At 38.9% G+C, this 20,569-nt stretch overlaps 1 protein-coding gene across 1 annotated transcript in view; it reads left to right on the top strand.

Moving 5' to 3' along the window:
* The window catches only part of FMNL1 (formin like 1), a 92,610-nt gene that overhangs the window by 66,452 nt on the left and 5,589 nt on the right, over nucleotides 1-20,569 (top strand). The window contains exons 10-23 of the mRNA XM_032237886.1: nucleotides 3,261-3,335; nucleotides 4,129-4,239; nucleotides 4,870-5,019; nucleotides 5,822-5,944; nucleotides 7,861-8,095; nucleotides 9,114-9,473; nucleotides 12,854-12,978; nucleotides 13,066-13,268; nucleotides 13,498-13,732; nucleotides 14,649-14,717; nucleotides 15,813-15,893; nucleotides 16,412-16,541; nucleotides 17,340-17,503; nucleotides 19,261-19,362. Coding sequence (XP_032093777.1) covers nucleotides 3,261-3,335; nucleotides 4,129-4,239; nucleotides 4,870-5,019; nucleotides 5,822-5,944; nucleotides 7,861-8,095; nucleotides 9,114-9,473; nucleotides 12,854-12,978; nucleotides 13,066-13,268; nucleotides 13,498-13,732; nucleotides 14,649-14,717; nucleotides 15,813-15,893; nucleotides 16,412-16,541; nucleotides 17,340-17,503; nucleotides 19,261-19,362 — 2,163 coding nt within the window. The remainder of the gene's footprint in view (nucleotides 1-3,260; nucleotides 3,336-4,128; nucleotides 4,240-4,869; nucleotides 5,020-5,821; nucleotides 5,945-7,860; nucleotides 8,096-9,113; nucleotides 9,474-12,853; nucleotides 12,979-13,065; nucleotides 13,269-13,497; nucleotides 13,733-14,648; nucleotides 14,718-15,812; nucleotides 15,894-16,411; nucleotides 16,542-17,339; nucleotides 17,504-19,260; nucleotides 19,363-20,569) is intronic.

The following is a 20,569-nucleotide window of genomic DNA, read 5'->3' as shown; positions in this document are numbered from 1 at the left end:
AGCAGAGGGATGCCCTCTCTGTGTGCCCCCTCTGGCACGTGAGCCATAGATTCGCCATCATGGCTGTAGAAAATCATGTGTTAATTGGTGGCATTGCTTAATGTTCAGACCCTTTTATCTTTCCAAAAATGCTCCAGTGAAAATTATTCAATTTTGCTATGAGTTTGTTTGAAATCTGATTGGTACATATGTTTCATTGCTACCTCACACAAAGTTGCAGCAGAATAGTCCACCCACAGAGGAAGCATTCCTAGGACAATCGCTATGTGGAATAACAGATCCTAAACTTCCATAGAAGCAGGTCAATAATTACTTGTTTTTCAAAAGAAACTTTTCAACTTTTCAGAGTGTAACATACTTTCAGATTTAAACCAGTGTGAGCAGTAGGCAATGTGCAGAGGCTGTGAAATGGGATAAATGTGAGGCCACAGCCATAGAAACTAGCTCCATATATTCTATTCTGGATCCCTTTGCTGTTATTGCCTGAACACTATTCAGCCCTTGCCCAAGTGAACTGAAGTGCTAAGAGCCGAAGAATGAAAGCAGAGGTTTTAAAAGCTTCCACATTTTTTTGATTTTTTTTCCAATGGCTTTTAAAAATGAAAGCAGAAGCAATACAAGAGGATATGTTCTCTCACTATACTGTAGTATGTACATATGAATAGGGAAGATGAATGTAGTATCCACATACATGATTTAAAAATAACTTTGTGTTTAGCACTGTTCCTTTTAAAATGCAAATTGAATCACTTGGGAGGCAGAGTGGGAATTAATGAGATCACAGCAAGTCTTTCAGTGCTGCCATCCAGAAAAAAAATATTTTTCATTTCAAGCTTGTGATTGCATCAGGAGGAAATCACCCATTTTTGTTTAACTTGGTTTTTAAAGATATTCCTTGGGAATTCCTGGAGATGTTGCAAAAGCTTCTGGAAATGAAATACACTAGATAGATAGATAGATAGATAGATAGATAGATAGATAGATAGATAGATGGATGGATGGATGGATGGATGGATGGATGGATGGATGGATGGATGGATGGATGGGTGCGTGGGTGGGTGGGTGGGTGGGTAGGTAGATAGATAGATAGATAGATAGATAGATAGATAGATAGATAGATAGATAGATATAGAAGGAAAAGTTGGGTTTTTGGTCTTCATACTGCTCTCTCTAAACTGATGAAGCTACTTAAATTACCCAGTATAGTAGGCAATAGAACAGGTGGTTTGCACTAAAGCAGGGGTCTCCAATCTTGACAACTTTAAGACTTGTGGACTTCAACTCCCAGAATTCTCCAGCCAGCTGGATGGAGAATTCTGGGAGTTGAAGTCCACAAGTCTTAAAGTTGCCAAGTTTGAAGACCTCTGCCCTAATGGCTTTTTAGGAATGGGAGAATTCTAGTTACTGAACAGAAAGATGCAAACTGATCCTATTCCCAACATGAATGAACAACCTGCAGTTGGCTCATAAAGTGGCTATGAGAATCAGACTAAAACCAAGGTTATTGAGATAAACTCAGAATACCAGTAAATTCAGTAGATATTAAAATAATGATAATCCCTGAACCGAGAGCAACTGCACTAACTCAGAATCTGTTTATGTCACTGAGCTTACGGGAATGAATACTAAATACCGTAATCTTCCTGTACTGATCAAGCTGCCAAGTATTCTGTTGTTCTAGAAGCAAATTCTTATAAATAAGTAATTATGAAACATATTATCACCATTGAGAGCTTGGTGACCATTGAGAGCTCTTGTCAGTGTGTACCTGATAGGAAACACAGCAAATGAGTTAATTCTACATTATTGTTAAGCTACACTAACAGAATCTTGCAAATCTAAAAGTACTCCCACCATCTCCTTTACAGCCTGAGAAACTAAACATGGGTCCCTTCTAAGCATCTTGCCCTGTCCATTATCTAGCTGCAGGCTATGCTGTCTCTTATCTGGTTATTCCCTAGGCAGCATCTTTGCCTCAACTCCCAAAGTTTTTCCCACATGCCATTTCAGTTTTACATTTACAGTTGCCTGAAATGGACTGGCTCTATGTAAGGGTATTTTGCTCTTTTAAGAGTTCAAAATATGTTCTCGAAAAGGTTTCTTCACTTAGAGATGGAAAGCAGTACATCTGAGTGTTTCAAACATCCTGAATTACAAGACTAGGACTGGAAAAATCTGGGTGACCAATAGAAAAATATAACACTCTGCTGCTCTCTAATAATTATCTAGATTTCTGCAATCAGATCTGGTAGCTTATCTACATTATAACTGGCAACTGGGCAAAAGAGAGGCAACAGCCCCTCATGGAAGCACTCTCTTTCCTCCCTTCTCTTATCAACCAGTACCCACTAAATCAACATCAATCATAAGCGGAGGAGCTGGCTGCATCAGTAATACTTGGAGGAGTTATGCAATATACACTAAATAACCAACCTCACTTTTAGTAAGACAAATAAAATGGTAGTACCATTACAAAATCTCATTTTAGAATTGTGCTGAAATTGTTATGATCTCCTGTCCAAAACTGGCATGGCTTCCATTCTAAGGGAATCTGGGAACCAGAGCGAGGGAAAAGAGGAAAAGGGTATTCTCTTATTCCCCCACAGAAGTCATTTTTCAGGACATAGGAACTAGGACTGAAAGAGTAAAGTAAGTGGGAGAAGATAGGATACATGTGAGATGGAAGGACTTGGGCCAGCTAGCTGGTAAGCAATGAAACACAGACTCAAATAGCAATATTATAGTTGCTGAACTATACTTACTAATCGGGATGGAGCCAGAGGCTTTCTAGCGGTGTGTACAAACTGAGACTCAAAGCCATGTGTTCCCAAGCTTCTCGTAGAAGAGCTGTCTGCCAAACTATAATTTCAAATGTGACAAAAGGGGCAAAAAACAAATATTAAACTATACACTATCTCTCTCTTTTTGGAGAGAGGGTCCTGGCCCCACTTATTTTATCTTGATCTCACTAAGTTTTTGGAATACCACTAACAAAATGCAACAAAGGCTGTACCATTATTGCTCTCTCAAAGGGTTTGCTAAAATTCATTTGACCTGTCATCTAATACATTAATTAAAACAAATTTAAGCAGTGAGTGGTTCCATTTTTGTTGACTGCCCCCGAGAGTACAGAGAATAAAATACTTCGGTCTGGTTGCTAGAAACTACTCATATGTATATAAACAGTTTAAACTCTTTATTGTCATGGCAGGTCTGCAGTGTCCCATCAAACAGAATTCCCCTCCTTTCTCTCCTTAAAGGTTTGTGGTGAGAAGAACCGTTTTGAGAAGCTGATGGAGTATTTCCGAAATGAAGACAGCAACATAGATTTCATGGTAACAAAATGCATCAGAGGGGATGGTTGCTTGGTCATCCGTAAGATTTCCTCTAATACTCTTCTCCAACAGGCATAGTCTGCCAGGAGATTAGTTGTTGCTCATGCCATGTTTCCTATCCCTAATTAACAAAGAATAAGTTACATGTTTTAAATTTATGCAGTAATTCATGCTTCAGGATCAGAAAAGCAATTCTCAAAAAGGAAGCATCAGCCCTTATGGAGGCACAGGTTGGAGAAATGGACGAACAATGTCTCTAGCGGTTTTAGGCTTGGGTAAAATCTTTAGCATGCCTTCTGAATCATTTTCAAAGCATACTCAGTAAGTGCTCAATAAAGCATCATTAAAATTATCAATAAAGGGCTTAAAAACTAAATCAACTATAAAATGATATTCCCCATAATTAAAAAAAAGTCATTGAAACTCTCAATGTCAGTAAACACTTTTTCTAATTTTCAAAAGCCCAAAGTTATTCCTTTCTTGTGTGCCTTCAAGTTCCTGTTGACTCCTTCTGACCCAATAGCTCACCCAATTGGCTTTATACCTATTTTAGGAATAGAAGTCACAATCTCTCTCTCTTTCTCTCTCTCTCCCTCCCTCCCTCCCTCTCCCCCTATTACACTTAACTGGTTCTCCCAAAGATAATATCTGATTATTTAAAAAATATAACTTGGGTATAATGAGTTCACATGACAAGATAGTTTTAACCACCAAAATCCCAGCCCTTCAAAACTATAAATCCTCTAGAAAACTTTTTCTTTTCCCTTTTTCTTCTCCATTCCCAAACATCTAGGTGGCTTGTATGCAGTTCATCAATATTGTGGTTCATTCTGTGGAGAACATGAACTTCCGTGCCTTCTTACAATATGAGTTTACACAGTTGGGACTTGATGAGTACCTACAGGTATGTGGTTATTTTTAATGGCTCTTAATTTCACCTTAATTGTTCTTCATTTGAAAAGTGCTTAGCAATTCTGAAATGTATACCATTGTTGGAAGCAAGCAATAGAAGTTAGCTAACACAGTAAATATGCTTATTACTCAGAGTAAGAGATAGTGATGGGATATTTGAATGCTTCTCTACCTAATTTGCTGATGCTGTTTTATTACTTTTGGAAATTTTTCTCTATATACTGATAGAAATTAGAATTAAGTTCTTCATAGCTGAATTTCCCTTTTTTATTTACTTTCCTTATAAACAACACTTTACAATCTAAGTAATTCATTTTAAAACTGAAGCATTAATCTATAATATATAGGTTTTGAAGGAATAAAAGAATTTGGAGGTGATAAGAGCATTTTCCAAAAATGTTCCGGGAAAATTTTATGCCCTGGTTCTTTTAGCAAGTTTATTTGGGTTTTGTGTCATAAAACAACAACACCAATGCCTATAAACTTTTTATTAAAAATAAGAAAAAGAAACACATGCAGATGGACCATGTACTGACATTTATAATTCCAAAAGTTTATACTGTAAAGAATGACCACCCTGGCCAGATTTTTAAATCAAGATTTTCTTCCTGTGATTTAACAGAAGCTGCGTTGTACAGAAAGTGATAAACTGCAAGTGCAGATCCAAGCCTATCTGGATAATATCTTTGATGTTGGTGCCTTACTGGAGGATACCGAGACCAAAAATGCCATCCTGGAACACATAGAGGATTTGCAAGAAGAGGTTGGACAGGTAGGGAACTGACTAAACAAATCCTATGGACAATGCACATCTTAAGATGGTCAAGAAGCAGCAATTCAGGAAGGTGGGTGGTTGTATTGTATTGTATAAGTTTATTTATAGGCCACCCTTTTCCCTGAGGGGACTCAGGGCGGCTTACAACTTAGGGGGAAGGGGAATACACACAATGACGTATAAAGACAATACATAATTAAAAATAGAAACAACATTCATCATTCGGGTGGGGGCGGATTATAATCTTTAACTCCAGGCCTGACGGGATAGCCAGATCTTAAGGGCTGTGCGGAAAGTCTGGAGGGTGGTGAGGGTACGAATCTCCACGGGGTCAGGTCACCGGGAGACAGTGGTGGGTTGCAGGCGGTACGCCCCGGTACAAGTGTGCCCAGAGCACTGGATACCTTTCCAGTACAGTGCTCCGGAGGGCCCACACACCCGCCTGAGCTCCTTACCAGTCTTTTAAGTCTTCAGCACTTCCACACACATGTACAGTGCCTATGTGATGCTCTGCTGAGCAGCTGGAGCATCATGGAAGCTTGCGGAGGCACTAAGACACATGCGTGCATGTACATGTGTGCTGCACACGTCCATGTGGATACCGCCGGGCCCGTTCCAATCGCACCAGTTGGAACGGGATCCGGAACTCACCACTGCTGGGAGAATGTATTCCATCCCTGCACCTGAAGTTCATATGCACAAAGTTCATCGTTGGTTGAGTACATAGGATATTTGTTGACTCTGCTTTACAGCTTGGACCTCCCAAAACATATTCTCAGTACATTGATTCTTTTCACAGCTCACTGAGAAACTCCAGGATGCAGAAAACGAATCCGAGGCCAAAATTGCTGAGCTAGAGAAACAGCTGTATCAGTCACGCAATGAGCTGGAGATCCTGAGAGCAAGAACTAGTGATGAGCCGGTATGGAAGCAAATGGAAAAGTATTAGGAGAGCTTTTGATCAGAATGGATTTCAAAATAAGATCAGGGCAAAAAGTTACAATCTTTGTTATTAGCATTACTGCACACTTCTGCAGTAAACTCAGGTTGTTGCTTTCAAACCTCAGTTGATATTGAACCTGTATGTTTCATTTTTTTAAAAAAAATCTGTGTCTATTGTATAAATTTTAAAATTATTAGATGGAATTCATGTACCTGCAGTCTCCCGCATCACCATCTCACTGGAAGTGGGAAAAGAAATGCAGAGCATTTCAAGCTAAAACATTTTGGACCCGAAATATCCCCTTCCAACTTTAGAAAGTCTGATTTTACAAGAAGAATTCAGACTCATCTCAACCTTTCATGAACAGATCTAACCTTAACATAGATTGTTCCAGATGTGCAACTAAAGCCAGGTTCCGAAATCCTGGTAGGCTCAGAATCTTTTAAATAAATTCCATATGTAATTAGAAGATTTGCTGCATCAGGTCAAGTATCCATCTAACATAGTTGCCCCTCCACAAAGCTCACAAGCTGCATGCGGCGGGCAGATATGTAGAATTAATTGGAAATAACAGATGATGAGAAGGTCCTATAATAGAGGAAGAATATTAATGTGCTCCACATAATTGCCATGTACACATGAAAGGGCTGACCTGATCATTCACTCTTTCCCTCATCTTTTCTTCTTCGCAACATACAACCTGTAGATGGCTAGACAATGATTGGTCAACTGATTAGTCATCCCAGTTTAGTCCTCCCAACAGTTGCAAAACTTAGTTAGAAATTTGTGTCCTTTCCCCACCTCACCTTCTGGCTTCTAAATGTATTTATTTATCTATTTGTTTTATTTCGTAAAAGTTAAAAAATGTGGTGCCACTAGGATCAGCTCTGCAAAAGCCAGCAACAGGGCTGGTTTCCTCACTCTTCACTTTTTCTTTTTGATGTGTTACATCCCACAGGAAGAAAATGGGTAAAGGAAAAACACTGGAGGAAAAGTGAATAGAAAGGCTTCATTTTTGTAGAAGACATTAAACTCATTTGAACAAAAGAAAGTTAATTTAGTCCCAAATTTCTTTTGGAGCAAAAATCAAACCTCTCAAGATTACTTGAGTGGATTGATTGGGTGGGTTATATTGTTTGCCTGACACATCAGTCTTCCCTGTGTCATGATCAATCATGAAAATGGGAATATTTGCAATTCAGAACCTGTCACATTGACATGGGCTTCTTTCTCTTAGGAGTATCTGTCCTATGGTTTTTTCCCCCTAAACTGATATGAGCTAGTGAGCTGTATAAAATGATTTTTTTTAAAAAAAAAAATCTAATAAGCCCAGAATATTTTTTCTTAAAAAAAAAAAAGGAAAATAAGTGTCAAGTATTTGTATTGTATTTGTATTTATTTATCTTGTATGCCGCCCACTCCCGAAGGACTCCGGGCGGCTCACAATAGACAAGGGAAGGGGAAAACTGGACAAAGACAACACTTTAAAACAAAAACCGCAACATTCACAATTTCCGTGGGGCTGGATGTTTCACAAGCCCCCGGGCCTGCTGGAGCAGCCAGAACTTGGTGGCTTTGCGGAAGGCCGGGAGGGTAGTAAGGGTCCGGATCTCGACAGGGAGATCATTCCAGAGGGCTGGAGCTGCAACAGAGAAGGCTCTCCCCCGGGGGGTTGCCAGCCGACATTGGCTGGCGGATGGGATCCGGAGGAGACCCAACCTGTGAGATCTAATCGGTCTATGGGAGGTAATCGGCAGGAGGCGGTCTCTCAGGTACCCAGTCCATACCATAGCAGCATATTCAAGATCCTAGAAAATAAGAGCTGCTCAAATTCAGAATAACAGAATAAATTCACTAGGTTTTCTATTCAAAACTCTCTAAACTTTTTCTCTTAGGAGAAGCTAGATGAAATCAGCAAAGTTAACAAGCCAGAAAGTCCTTCTTGGTTCCCAATGCAGCTTCCACCAGAGTCAAAAATAACTCCACAATACTCTGCCTTGGAGCACAACCTGGAAGAACTAGAAGACAGAGGTTTTATCCGGATCCAGCGGGGGCCTGGCAGTGATAGCATCATTGGCATTGAGGTCCTCCCTGTTATTAATATTGAAGCATCTTCATCAACTAGCACAGGTACATCCTCATGGGACAAGCAAGGCAAAGCCTTTCACTTGGAGCATTTTGCAATATAAATGAAGAAGTATAATTTTTTGCTGTTGAATGTTGTTTAACATTGCAATTCTGTGGTAGCCCCAATATAGTAATTTCTGGTCTGACCTCTCATTGAATAAAATAAAATATTACATTGGGCAAGAAATATACTGCTTAGTTCTACAAATTAAATGTTAAATCTACATGTGAAGCAAGTGAGGTAAAGAACCTCATAACTTCATGTACAAAGAGGGTAAAAATACTGAACTTTATTTAGACATATATTTCTTTAGTCACTCCAAAGAATTTAAATTTCCTGGAAATTCCAGAGGGAAACAAGTATATCTGAAAGAAGCCAAACACGGTTATCACTAGTCTTTATCAATTGATTGTAAATATCCAATAATAGTTGGATATTTTTTACAAATTCTTCTTTTTAGCCATCACTCTAGTGGGCAACCATAATAAGTAAATAAATAGATAGGTGTTAGTTGTACTGTGCGGCACATAGATTTTTTGCCATTTAAATTGCGTTAAAGTTCCCATCTATTAAATGCATTGAAAATAATCACCAAGTTGCCAATGTGCCCTGATAATTCACTATTCCCAGTTTGAGAAACCCTGCCCTATATGAATACATTCCCACATGCAGCTAGTAGATCAAGGACAAGATTGGTTTAGAACTTTTCCTCCTCGGTTAATGTAGAGGATTTGTTTCCTTTGCCTCATTTTGCCTTAATGGACATTCAGGTAAAAAACACTCCAATTTGAATTGCTCCAACCCATCAACATTTGAACTATATGGTCTCCCAAATGGCTTATCTCCTGGAGACTACTCCATGATATGCAGCAGCTAAGAAATCATCACTTATCATACAGGAACAAGTATTTTAATATGGTTGGCTCATATACTTTTTCTTTCCAAGAGATTTAGACAGGATTATCTTCCAGTGGGCAAGACAGGAAGGCATTCCTCATATCTTGTTCTGTTTTCTTTCAGATTATCCCTCCCCATCTACATCTCCTGTCCGCAGTCTTGCTCCAGAAATACCACCAGCACCACCTCTACCTTCCACGAAAGGCAGTGATTCTGTGGCTTTCTATTCTTCTCAAGAGGAGGAGTTGCCACCTATTCCATCTTCTCTTCCACCACCACCACCACCACCCTTACCAGGGATCAATGAGCCTCCACCTGCCCCACCACTGCCTGTGATTGTAACTACATCTCAAGCTTCATCAATGCCTCCTCCTCCTCCGCCACCACCCCTCTTAACATTTGGTGGCCCAGTTGCTCCTCCTCCTCCACCACCGCCTCCCATGATTGATGGAGCAACTTTGCCAGCCAGTACAGTTACTGCAGGTAAATTGTATATAGTATAGTAGATCTTTCTTAAACAGCCATTCTATTTGCATTGTAAGATATATATTCATTTACCTCTCTCTTGAAATCAGAAGCTCACAAAAGAATTGTGAATTCAATGACATATAAATTTTTCATCAGTCAATAAATCAGTGAATCTGAACGGAAATATAATTAGAAATCTCAAACAATAGTCTGCATTGTTCAGTTCCTAATTCAAGAAAAGGATTGTTTGAATTTAAAAATATTGATGTATATGGTTCCTTGGGTATCTTATTGTATATAGCAGAAAGATATAATCTTAATATTTAAAACAACTATATATAAATGATATATTCAGTTACTTTAGAGTTGGGATACTTCCTCTGAGCTGGTGCTTTCATTCTGCACTTTTATAAAAATTTCCATTTACTGTAAATCATAATTTGTAATTCTGAAGAAATTTATTTTTAAAATTAATCTAAATCATCATTTATAGATTTTTGTTCATGCATTTGATTAATTAAAAGGGCAATTCTAAACTGGACATGTCTACTCAGTACCCGGATGAGCTCAGTAAAACTCACTGAACCTAACAGGTTTTCAGCCCAACAGGTTACATCATACATTCCTAGCAATGTTAATTTGATTTTCTTGAGGATGACAGAGATTTTGTGGTATTTACTGCTAAGTGTAAAGGGGATACAATAACTTTGGGGAAAAAGGAAGTATGGCAAATTACTTGCCAGACATCTTTTTTTTTTCAATTGCTCTTCCTTAAAATATCATATGACCATATTATATGATCATATAATATTACCAAGCTTTTCTTCAATAACAGAAGCAGCAGCCTTTTAAATAAATTAAAGTTGAGATCTTTCATCTCCAAAGTCTAGCTCCTAGCCTGAAGAATACTCAAGGCTAGAAATTAGAAACTGAGTAGAATTTATATTCCATGTTAACTCTATTTAGTTACTGTGTTTATTTCTTGCTTTTGCTTATAACGGCATTCATTAAAAAAAAAGAATTATGCTGAAAGACAATGAACAGGTCCAAATATTGTGCTAAACAGTTATTTTTTTAACCATGGTTTATTGCATGGCCCACACATGGGATCATACATTACTGCTAAGTCTTAAACTATACTTTAGGTATTTTTATTATGTATTGGTAAGTTAAAATCAAAAGGGACGCGGTGGCCCAGTGGCTAAGACGCTGAGCTTGTCGATTGAAAGGTTAACAGTTTGGCAGTTCAAATCCCTAGCGCCGCATAATGGGGTAAGCTCCCGTTACTTGTCCAAGTTTCTGTCACCTAGCAGTTTGAAAGAACATAAAAAATGCAATTAGCAAAATAGGGACCACTTTGGTGGGAAGGTAACAGCGTTCTGTGTGCTTTCAGCATTTAGTCATGCCAGCCACATGACCACAGAGACGTCTTCAGACAGCACTGGCTTTTTGGCTTTGAAATAGGGATGAGCACTGCCCCCTAGAATCAGGAACGACTAACACATATGTGTGAGGGGAACCTTTACCTTTACCTTAAGATAAAATCAGATTTGTGGAACAGTGAGGTTTTTTTTTAAATAGTTTGAGCATTATTTAATATTGCTTTTTTTGTATTGAAAAATATTTATTTATTTGGAAAACATATATGGCTCACAATGAAATCCAATGAGAACACAATAAATATAACCAACACCACCCCACAATAACACCATGCATCCCAAACCCAGCCCCATAATGCCTCATTAACTTTACGTTTACATTTGCTGGGTTTGCTTCTGGGCCAATGCCTGGGCAAAGAGCCAGATCTTCACAGTCTTCCAGAAGGTTAATATGAAATCTAATTTAAATTGATATTGTCCATCTCTTTGGGCTGCACTATATTTTTCATATCTGCTTACAAACTGTTATTGCTGTGATCTTCCAAGGTTTTAAAACGGTTCTGCTAGTATTTCCTCAACTCCTTTATCTTTATTTTTAGTAGTATTTTCTGGGATTCTCTTAAATTCACTTTCCAAAATGTCTGGCTTTACCTTCATTTAAAGTGAAGGTGGGGTGTATAGTTTCCCCAGCAAGTTTTTGATGATCCAGGTAGCCTTTTGTAAGGCTGTTAGGACCTGGCTTTTCCCTCACTGTTCAGGTTTGGAGGTTAGGTAAGCCTTGTTCCTGGTGCAGTTTTATGATTGGAAAAGGTCATGTAGCCAGGATGCCATGAGTTATTGTTTTTTTTTTTAAATACAAATCTTTTTATTTCCATTTCATTCTATACAATCACATGTTTACTGTGCAACCGAGGCATATAACATTGGGTAATAAACACAGCCCTCACTTTTATAGAAAATGCCCCCTACAATACAAACCGAATATACCGCCTTAGCCCACCATACACCCTCTTTCATCCCCCTCCAACTTTCATTCTTCCTTCTCTCATACCCCTCTACACCTACTTCCCCTCCCCCTCTATCTAACCCTAACCCTATCACTCCCTCTCTTCCATTCCCTCCCTTCCTTCTCCTCCTCCTCTCTCTCACTCTCTCTACTCTCCTTCTTCTTTCATTCAGCTCCTCCCTTCGGTATACTTCTATTACTTTCCAATATATTCAGTTTGTTCTGTTTTGACACTAACATTAAAAAAACCACAGTATACAAGTGCAATCATGCTTTAAAATTTAACACATATTATATTTCCCCCCTCCCCCCCCTCCCCCTAGATCCCCGCCTCCCTTCCCTCCCCCCGACGGTTCTGCTAGTATTTCCTCAACTCCTTTATCTTTATTTTTAGTAGTATTTTCTGGGATTCTCTTAAATTCACTTTCCAAAATGTCTGGCTTTACCTTCGTTTAAAGTGAAGGTGGGGTGTATAGTTTCCCCAGCAAGTTTTTGATGATCCAGGTAGCCTTTTGTAAGGCTGTTAGGACCTGGCTTTTCCCTCACTGTTCAGGTTTGGAGGTTAGGTAAGCCTTGTTCCTGGTGCAGTTTTATGATTGGAAAAGGTCATGTAGCCAGGATGCCATGAGTTATTGTTTTAACTGGTGGATTTTAATTTTTGTGTTATGCCAAAGGTTGTGAGGCGCATCTCTAAATAAATAAGCAACCTTATGGCTTAATATGTTGTGGGAATCAGCCAGCTTCACTCTTTAGACACTCATGAAATTACATAAATTGTATAAATTGGAACCTAGGTCTTCTCAATCCAATATTTTATCAATGATTGCTCAACGTTTCTACTAGTTTAGAAAGATTTAACTACATCCAAATTATCACAGATGAGAGTTTATCTTTCATTTTATGCCCAATCTGTGAGAAGGCCCTTGCTGAAAAATAAAATTGGGAAGAGACAAATCTCTGAGATGGTAGAAGTTTATAAAGTACTTACAAACTTTCTTATTTGTTGGAAGCTGTCAAGATCAAGAAGCCTATACAGACCAAATTCCGTATGCCTGTCTTCAATTGGGTTGCTTTGAAGCCTAACCAGATCAATGGGACCATCTTCAATGAACTCAATGATGAAAAAGTCCTTCAGGTGGGTGCCTCTACCTTTTTGCTTTTCTCTTCCTTGCTCACCCAATACATATATCACTTTGTTCATTTTGGCTTCCCCTTGGTGCAGGAGCTGGACATGAATGACTTTGAAGAACAATTCAAAACCAAAGCTCAGGGTCCAGACAAAGAATTCAGTTCCATAAAGACCAAGACTTTACAGAAAGCTCCCACTAAGGTTTCACTGATTGAATGCAACCGGGCCAAGAACCTGGCCATCACCCTCCGTAAAGGGGGGCTCAGTATCGACAGCATTTGCAAAGCCATTCAGACGTAAGTATGTCCAGCTTTTCTTGCTAATTTCACCTGCCATTCAAAAGGGAAGATTGAATTGAACACATTATGCATGTGCTCATGATCCACATTAGATATACGCAAAACAGTTAATTTTGTGATGGGAAGCTACTTACTGGAATGACATATATAGTTCTGTCATCTAGAAAAACCCTTTAGGCCTCTCCTACCTAACCAGTTACTCCCGGCCTACTTTATTCTTGTTTAGATACGACTTACAAACCCTCAATCTGGATTTTCTGGAGTTACTGATGCGCTTCATCCCAACGGAATATGAGATGACACTAATCCGCAAATATGAAAAAGAGCAACGTCCACTAGATGAGCTTTCAGATGAGGACCAATTCATGATCAAATTCAGCAAAATTCCCCGCCTTACAGAACGCATGAACATCATGACATTCTTAGGCAGTTTTGCAGATACTGTACAACTCCTTCTGCCAGTAAGGAACAAAGCAGGCAACTGATTATAACCAAGAAGTGGTGTCAATCATAATATCTTGGGTTAATACCAATTGGAAGAGCCTGAAAATGGTTATAAAAGTTGATATAGTATCTTGACTAATGATTCTTCTAAAATAGTATTTTTCTTCTTTTTCCGTCTTCTTATTTATTACAGGTTGCAGGAAAAAAATGGCATGATTTGCTGAATGGCTTAATAAGAGCAGCAGAATGTAAATTGCAACTTTGCATAGGAAGTAGATCGGGGCTAAATGTAGCGAAGCATTTTCAAGTATCCAATATTGTTGGGGGAGAGAGAGCAACAAATCTGGCACTTAAGACATCTAATAGCAGCAGGCAGCAAATCCTTTTTATGTTTTTTTTTTAACTTTTTATTCTACCAACTATTTTCTTCTTCTTCTATCAACTTGTGCTGATTGTGGAAGTAATTCTAACCCTTGCCAAGCCTTTATGTGGAATTATCCACTATGGCATTATCAGGGTTTGTCATCGAATTCCCAAGCCACGTTAAATTACCTCAGGGGAAAGGTTGCAATTATCTGAAAAGATCCAGGTCTACACCTTGCATGATAAGCTAGCATTATTAAGTATCTTATGCAGCATTTAGCAGTGTTGGCAGCTAAAATGGTACTTTAAAAGTTATTGTTTTTTCCTGTTCTGATTGTATTCAAAATATTCATTTCCAATTTCATTATTTTTTTTAAATGTCAAGAAATGTTTGTGGAGTAAAGTCACAAAACAGGAAAACAGAAATTTTAGAGGTTTAAAAAGTTTAAAATATCCACATTTATATTTAGTTCCAATAAGTAGTATCTATTAAGGTAGGTAGGATAATTTCAGGTAGTTGTCAAACCAAGTAGGAAATCTGATTATGTCATTCTCACATTTCATTTGCAGCAACTAAATTTTGTGATTGTTGCTTCAATGTCAGTCAAGTCATCTACCAAACTGCGTCAGATTTTAGAGGTGAGGTTCCTTAAAGATAAGGTCTCCACAATCATTTAAGTTGAAGGACAATTTTTCTTTGGTCTTGGGTAGTAATAATTGTTGGCTCCCAGAATGTTGACAACCAAGTTGCAAACTGTTGTCTACATATTCTTAAACCTCAGAATACTTTCTACATTCAATTTAATTGTTTTATGTATTTGTTAGATGTGTAAACCACTATTTCCTCCAGGAAGTCAGTGGCATGCATTGTATTCTATGTATTCCCACACACAAACACACATACACAACAATCCCATGAGACTGAAAATTGGACGGTCTCAAAGTTATTTAGTATGCCACATTGGCATGAATTTTTAATAACATTAAGCAACAGAGGTCTACCCAGTTCACTTCTTTGTGAATTTGTGGTGTGAGTATGGATTGGGGGGGGCATGGAAGGAGTGAGGGAGGAAGAAAGGAAGGATGGAAGGAAGGAAAAAGAAGGAAGGAAGGAAGGAAAAAGAAGGAAGGTAGGAAGGAAGGAAAGTAGGAAGGAATGAAAGAAGGTAGGAAGGAAAGAAGGAAGGAAGAGAAGGAAGGAAGGAAGGAAGGAAGGAAGGAAGGAAGGAAGGAAGGAAGGAAGGAAGGAAAGATTGATTCTTGGAGCTTGACAGCAGACAGAATCTGCTATGTGGGTCCCTTTGATTCATGAACTTATTGGGTTATGTGACACAACCAATTGATTGTCATAATAGAATCCTGCTCTATTATATATGTCTGGAAATATTATGCTGTAAAGACATCAGACATTGTAGACATTTATTTCCCAAGCCTAAAGGTGGAACTTGAGGTTTTCACCCACTGTTTCCCAGGAGTAAAAGAAATAGTAAAATCACTATTATAATGATTATGGTTAATAACCATTCATATGCTTTTTCATGAATATGTATAATCTTTCAAAGCCATCATTAATATATCCACCTCCCCCCCCCCCAGTAGCTGGCTATTTTTATAAGATAAAATGATATCCTCTTGTCCTCCTCCCTTTATCTTGGCCTATCAATGCTTTTAGATTCAGCTAAGAGATTCCAGTCAAATATGACTCATTTTAATTGCCTGTCTGCCTCTCCATAGATTGTCCTGGCATTTGGGAATTATTTGAACAGCAGCAAACGGGGAGCGGCTTATGGATTCCGGTTGCAGAGCCTTGATGCGGTAGGTGTGGAGAAGGCATAGAATCCTTAGGACCTGCTTCTAGAAGAAAACAAATAGTAGGGTGTTAACTTGAAAGTTGGTTGTGGCCACAAATGAGGAACGAGCTAAGGCTGAGAGTAACGTGCATGACACAGAGCTCCAATTATGCATCAGCCACAGAGGAAAAATGCACACACTCACACACCACCCAATATGGGTCCTTGAGCATTTCAAACAGACTTTCATAATAGCAGTAGGTTGTGCTTTCCAGTAATCTTTCCCAAGCTACTATAGTATGAGTCATTCAGCATTTCCTTACCTTGGATTCCCTGATGATGTTCAAGTTATCAGGAGTGATAGTACTGTACTCCAAGGACATGTCTTCACAATATCAGAGGTATGTTTATAAAATACATCACCCAAACCCATGGGAATTAAGAAGAGGTGGGAAGAAAATTGCTGCAACAGAAAGGGCAGGTGTTCTGTAATGCCTTGATATCTTAGTTTTTTCTTAACCTAATTGCTATTTTTCTCTGTAGCTTCTGGATATGAAATCAACAGACCGGAAACAGACACTACTTCATTATATAGTGCGGGTGATCCAAGAAAAATACCCTGAGTTCCTGAACTTTTCCAGTGAGCTGCATTTTCTGGACAAAGCAGGGGCAGGTATGGAGTAGCCGCCCGGAGTCCTACGGAATTGGGCGGCATATAAATTTATTAAAAGTTAAAGTTAAGTTAAAGTGGTAGATTATGGGCAAGAAGAGAACAGTGAGTGTCTTTCCTAGTGAAAAATAGAGTGCTGATTTTTCTCTTTGGATGGCTGTTAGGTAAGCTCCCTGTTGGGAGAAAGAGTACGTTCAGTGAAGTGTTGTGAGAGTTGTGTTGGAGAACACACAAACCAGCATACAGAGACACTGCAGTTTAAATAGGCTTTTACTTTCGTGGAAATAGAGGTATCAGAGTCCATCAAACAATCCAAGTCATACACGGATAAGACAGTCAGTCATCAATGTCTTTCAGTTAAGAGATAATCCAAATAACATAGTCCAGTATCATATAATCAGTCTGGTACTCAAAGTTTGCTAACAGTTGCAAAACTTACAATAGCTCACAGCACTTTCTAACAGCCAGCTTCCAAAACACTCAGATCAGATCAGCCCAGCATCTAACAAACAGAGAGCTAACAGTTGTTCTGGTTTCCTCTTATGGCCGATTGAGGAAAACAGCAACCAATCACATTTTACAGTATGATTTAAAGAAACAGGTACAACATTGTTACATGGTTTATATATTGCCAACCCAACCGTTAGATTATATTCCTAACAATGGCAATTAGATAGAAGAGCATCTGCCCTATAAAAATAACGAATCTAAAAGTGAAAGTAAGTGAGACGGAAGTAATCCAGACTGGCTGTTCTTGCTTCACCTCTCCATACTTTTTCTCTTTCCTTCCCATCTTTGTAGTGTCACTGGACAGTGTGCTTCAAGATGTGAGAAGCCTACAGCGGGGCATGGAGCTAACACGCAAAGAATTCATGCGCCAGGATGACAGTATCGTACTCAAGGATTTCCTAAAGACGAACATAGAAATGATGGAAAAGCTTCAGGCAGACAGTAAAACTGCACAGGTAAGGACAAAATTGTTCTGATCTAGGCTTCCCAAGCAGCTGGAAGCCAAATCCTCATCCCAATAAACCCCTTTTATTTAATTTATAGTGAATTCCTCTCCAGCAAAGTCTTTCCCGCAGTCTTTCAAGATAGTTCACAATTACTGACATTTATCAGGTTTGGAGAGTGGCCAAGCTGATATCTTTCAGATGCCGCAATGCTTGGCAAGAATGCAGGAATGAACTAATTGTCTTCTGCAAACACTCCTCTCCTTTTGCTTCTTTATTCTCTATGGGAGGGGCCATTCACGTCTACCTCTGGCCTTACTCCCAAGTCGAACCTTGTTCCTTAGCTGTTCCCTTCATCTGGAAACTCTGTGCATGTGCACATTGGGTAACAGGCTTCAGCTGTTCATTTGCCTCACTGATGTCTGACTCCGAAAGCAGCTGATAACTGTCAGATGTGCCCTGGCCTCATCTCTGTCTCTGACACAGAGCACTCGTTAGAATCTTCCCCAGACTCCAGGACTGTCCCATGTACCTCCCCAACCTTTTCACTGTCCGAATCTGCTGTCAGGGGGAGGTCATAACAAAATAACCAGAAAGCTGCGGTGCCTCTTTATTTAAAAGAGGTATCACAGCAAGTGTCTATGGGCTTGGAAGAGAATTCATCCACAGGTTGGGAAAGCAGAACTGTTTTCTTTTTCCACAATCTATTTATGAACTCTCGTACCATAAATCATGTTTTAAATGGATGTTATACATTCTTATACAGGCATAGATTTAAAATCCAAGCGAGGTTGCTCTTTCTCTGTGCCTGGAGGCTATGAGGGTCTGGATGGGGGACAATAGGCTTCAACAGACACCAGGCACGATGCTTTGGGTGCAAGAGGATCTGATAGTTTATCAACTGGGTGGCTAGGAGGGCCTTTGTGCAACTTTGAGTTGTGCAGCAGTTGTGTCCTTATGTGGATTATGAGGCCCTGCCCACGGTCCATAGTCATTCATGCCCTGTCTCCTGACTAGATTACTGCAATGCATTCTATATTGAGCTATCCTTGAAGAGTATTCAAAAGCTGCAGTTAGTGTAAAATGTAATGGTGTGCAGTCCTGGGAGCTTCTAAGGCTCCACTTATAAGTGTGCAAGTTGCATTGGCTGCCAGTTTGCTTCCAGACCCAATTCAGGGTGTTGGTTGTTACCTTTAATGCCCTACATGGCATGGTCCAAGATATCTGAGGAGCTGTCTCTCCCTAATGGGACAAGCCTGCCTCTTTGTGCCAACAAAAGAGGCCTGCTACATATCCTGTCTGCTAAGAAATTGAAGCAGGCAGTATCAAGGGGAAAAGCCTTTTCCACTGTTTTCCTATCCCTGTGAAACATTTTTTTCATTGGAGGTTAGAACTCCCCTTCCTTTTTATCTTCTGGAAGAGTATCAAGGCCTGGCTTTGCGGTTGCCCTGGAGCCTTGAGAAGGATGCTCATCACTGGAAGTTGCTGACAGGATAAGAAGATCTCATCCTTGTCCTGTGTGCTCTTGGCTCTTGTAGGCATGGTTTTAGTGCAGTTTTTAATAATATTTTAATATTGGTTTGTTTTAATCTTTTAGCTCTTTTCACTTGTTTCTATAATTTTAAGCCATCTAGAATCACCTTGTAGGGGGGATGGGAAGCATAGAAAGGTAATGATAGATAGATAGAGATAATAAAGAGCTTTTGATTGACAGAATGGCTCTTATAACCATAAGTGTGAATCAGTTATTGTTTTTACTTGCTCCATAGGAGGCATACGAGTCAACAGTGGAGTACTTTGGGGAGAATCCCAAGACTACTCCTCCAACTATGTTCTTCCCTACATTTGTACGCTTTATTAAAGCATACCAGGTAAAAAAAAAACTGTTTCCAATACATTATAGCCTAATGTTTTAGCCTAATGACCCAAGGAGACTATTTGGGTTCATCTCTCGTCTGAATCATGGATTCTCAAGATGGCTGCTCTCTTCTGTTTTCATGTGTCACTTTTGCAATATGAAGATTATCAAAGTAGTTTCCTCTACTGAAGTTTTGTAAAGCTTGGTCAGAAGATAGATATAAGGAACCTTGAATTATTGAAATATACGAAATCAGTTTTTCTTTAACCTAAAACCCCATTGGTCACCTGGGCTGAGAGTGATGAAATACACAATTCCATTATACCTGGAGGGTATCGCAATGGAGAGGGCTGCACTAAATCTATGTAAAGCTGAGACAATAATTGTGGTGTAGAAATTAATTAAATAATTATGAAAATTGTTCAGTCTCAGTTGATCTATTCGGGGGTGAGGGGAGGTTGACTGAGTCCATCAGTTCTCTTCCAAATTGCAACTATTAAGCTATTTTCATCATGGAAATTATCCCATTTTCATGTCTCATTTTGAAATACCATTCTGTAGATAGCATTTGCTGCTAATTTCTATTGTTTTCATGACAATTATTATTGCAGGGATAAAAAACAACCTTGTGGAAAAGGACTACTGATGATATTGACAAAAAAATTGCATGAATGTAATTGTAGTTCATAAGCAAGGGTGTTAAAATAGTTTCTTCCAATAATATCAGCTCATTCTTATATCTTAATTCCTTCTAATATGAAAAAAGAAACTTATTAAAAACTGTTTTTTCTTTCACCTGACGTAAAGTACGGGTGTATTATTTTTAAATTGAAGCTTAGGCTTGTTGGGATTGATTAATGCCACCCTTACCATTTTGATTTTTCGTTTTTGTGGCTTTCATGTAATTTATATATATGCATTTTCACACAGTGAACAGTGAGAAGAATTACAATAATATTGATGGCCAAATGTGAGGGAACACTATACCAGTTGGAAGAAATAGAAAAGAATAATGTATCACTTTATTTGTGCTTCTAAGAAGGTGCAGTTTCTTGAAAAACGGGGATAAGAGAATGTATGCTGTGAGCTTAAAAGCTCATTCCTATAGTACATGGGTTATTTAAAAGAAAGAAAAGCAGAGCTTGCAAAGGAGAAATGGGCCATAATCTTTGTTGAGGAGAAAACATCTTATTGTATAATAAATCAGTGTTTCTCAACCA

The sequence above is a fragment of the Thamnophis elegans genome, chromosome Z, assembly GCF_009769535.1.
Source record: "Thamnophis elegans isolate rThaEle1 chromosome Z, rThaEle1.pri, whole genome shotgun sequence".
NCBI classification, from domain to species: domain Eukaryota; kingdom Metazoa; phylum Chordata; class Lepidosauria; order Squamata; family Colubridae; genus Thamnophis; species Thamnophis elegans.
This window is presented reverse-complemented; position numbering and strand designations above follow the sequence as displayed.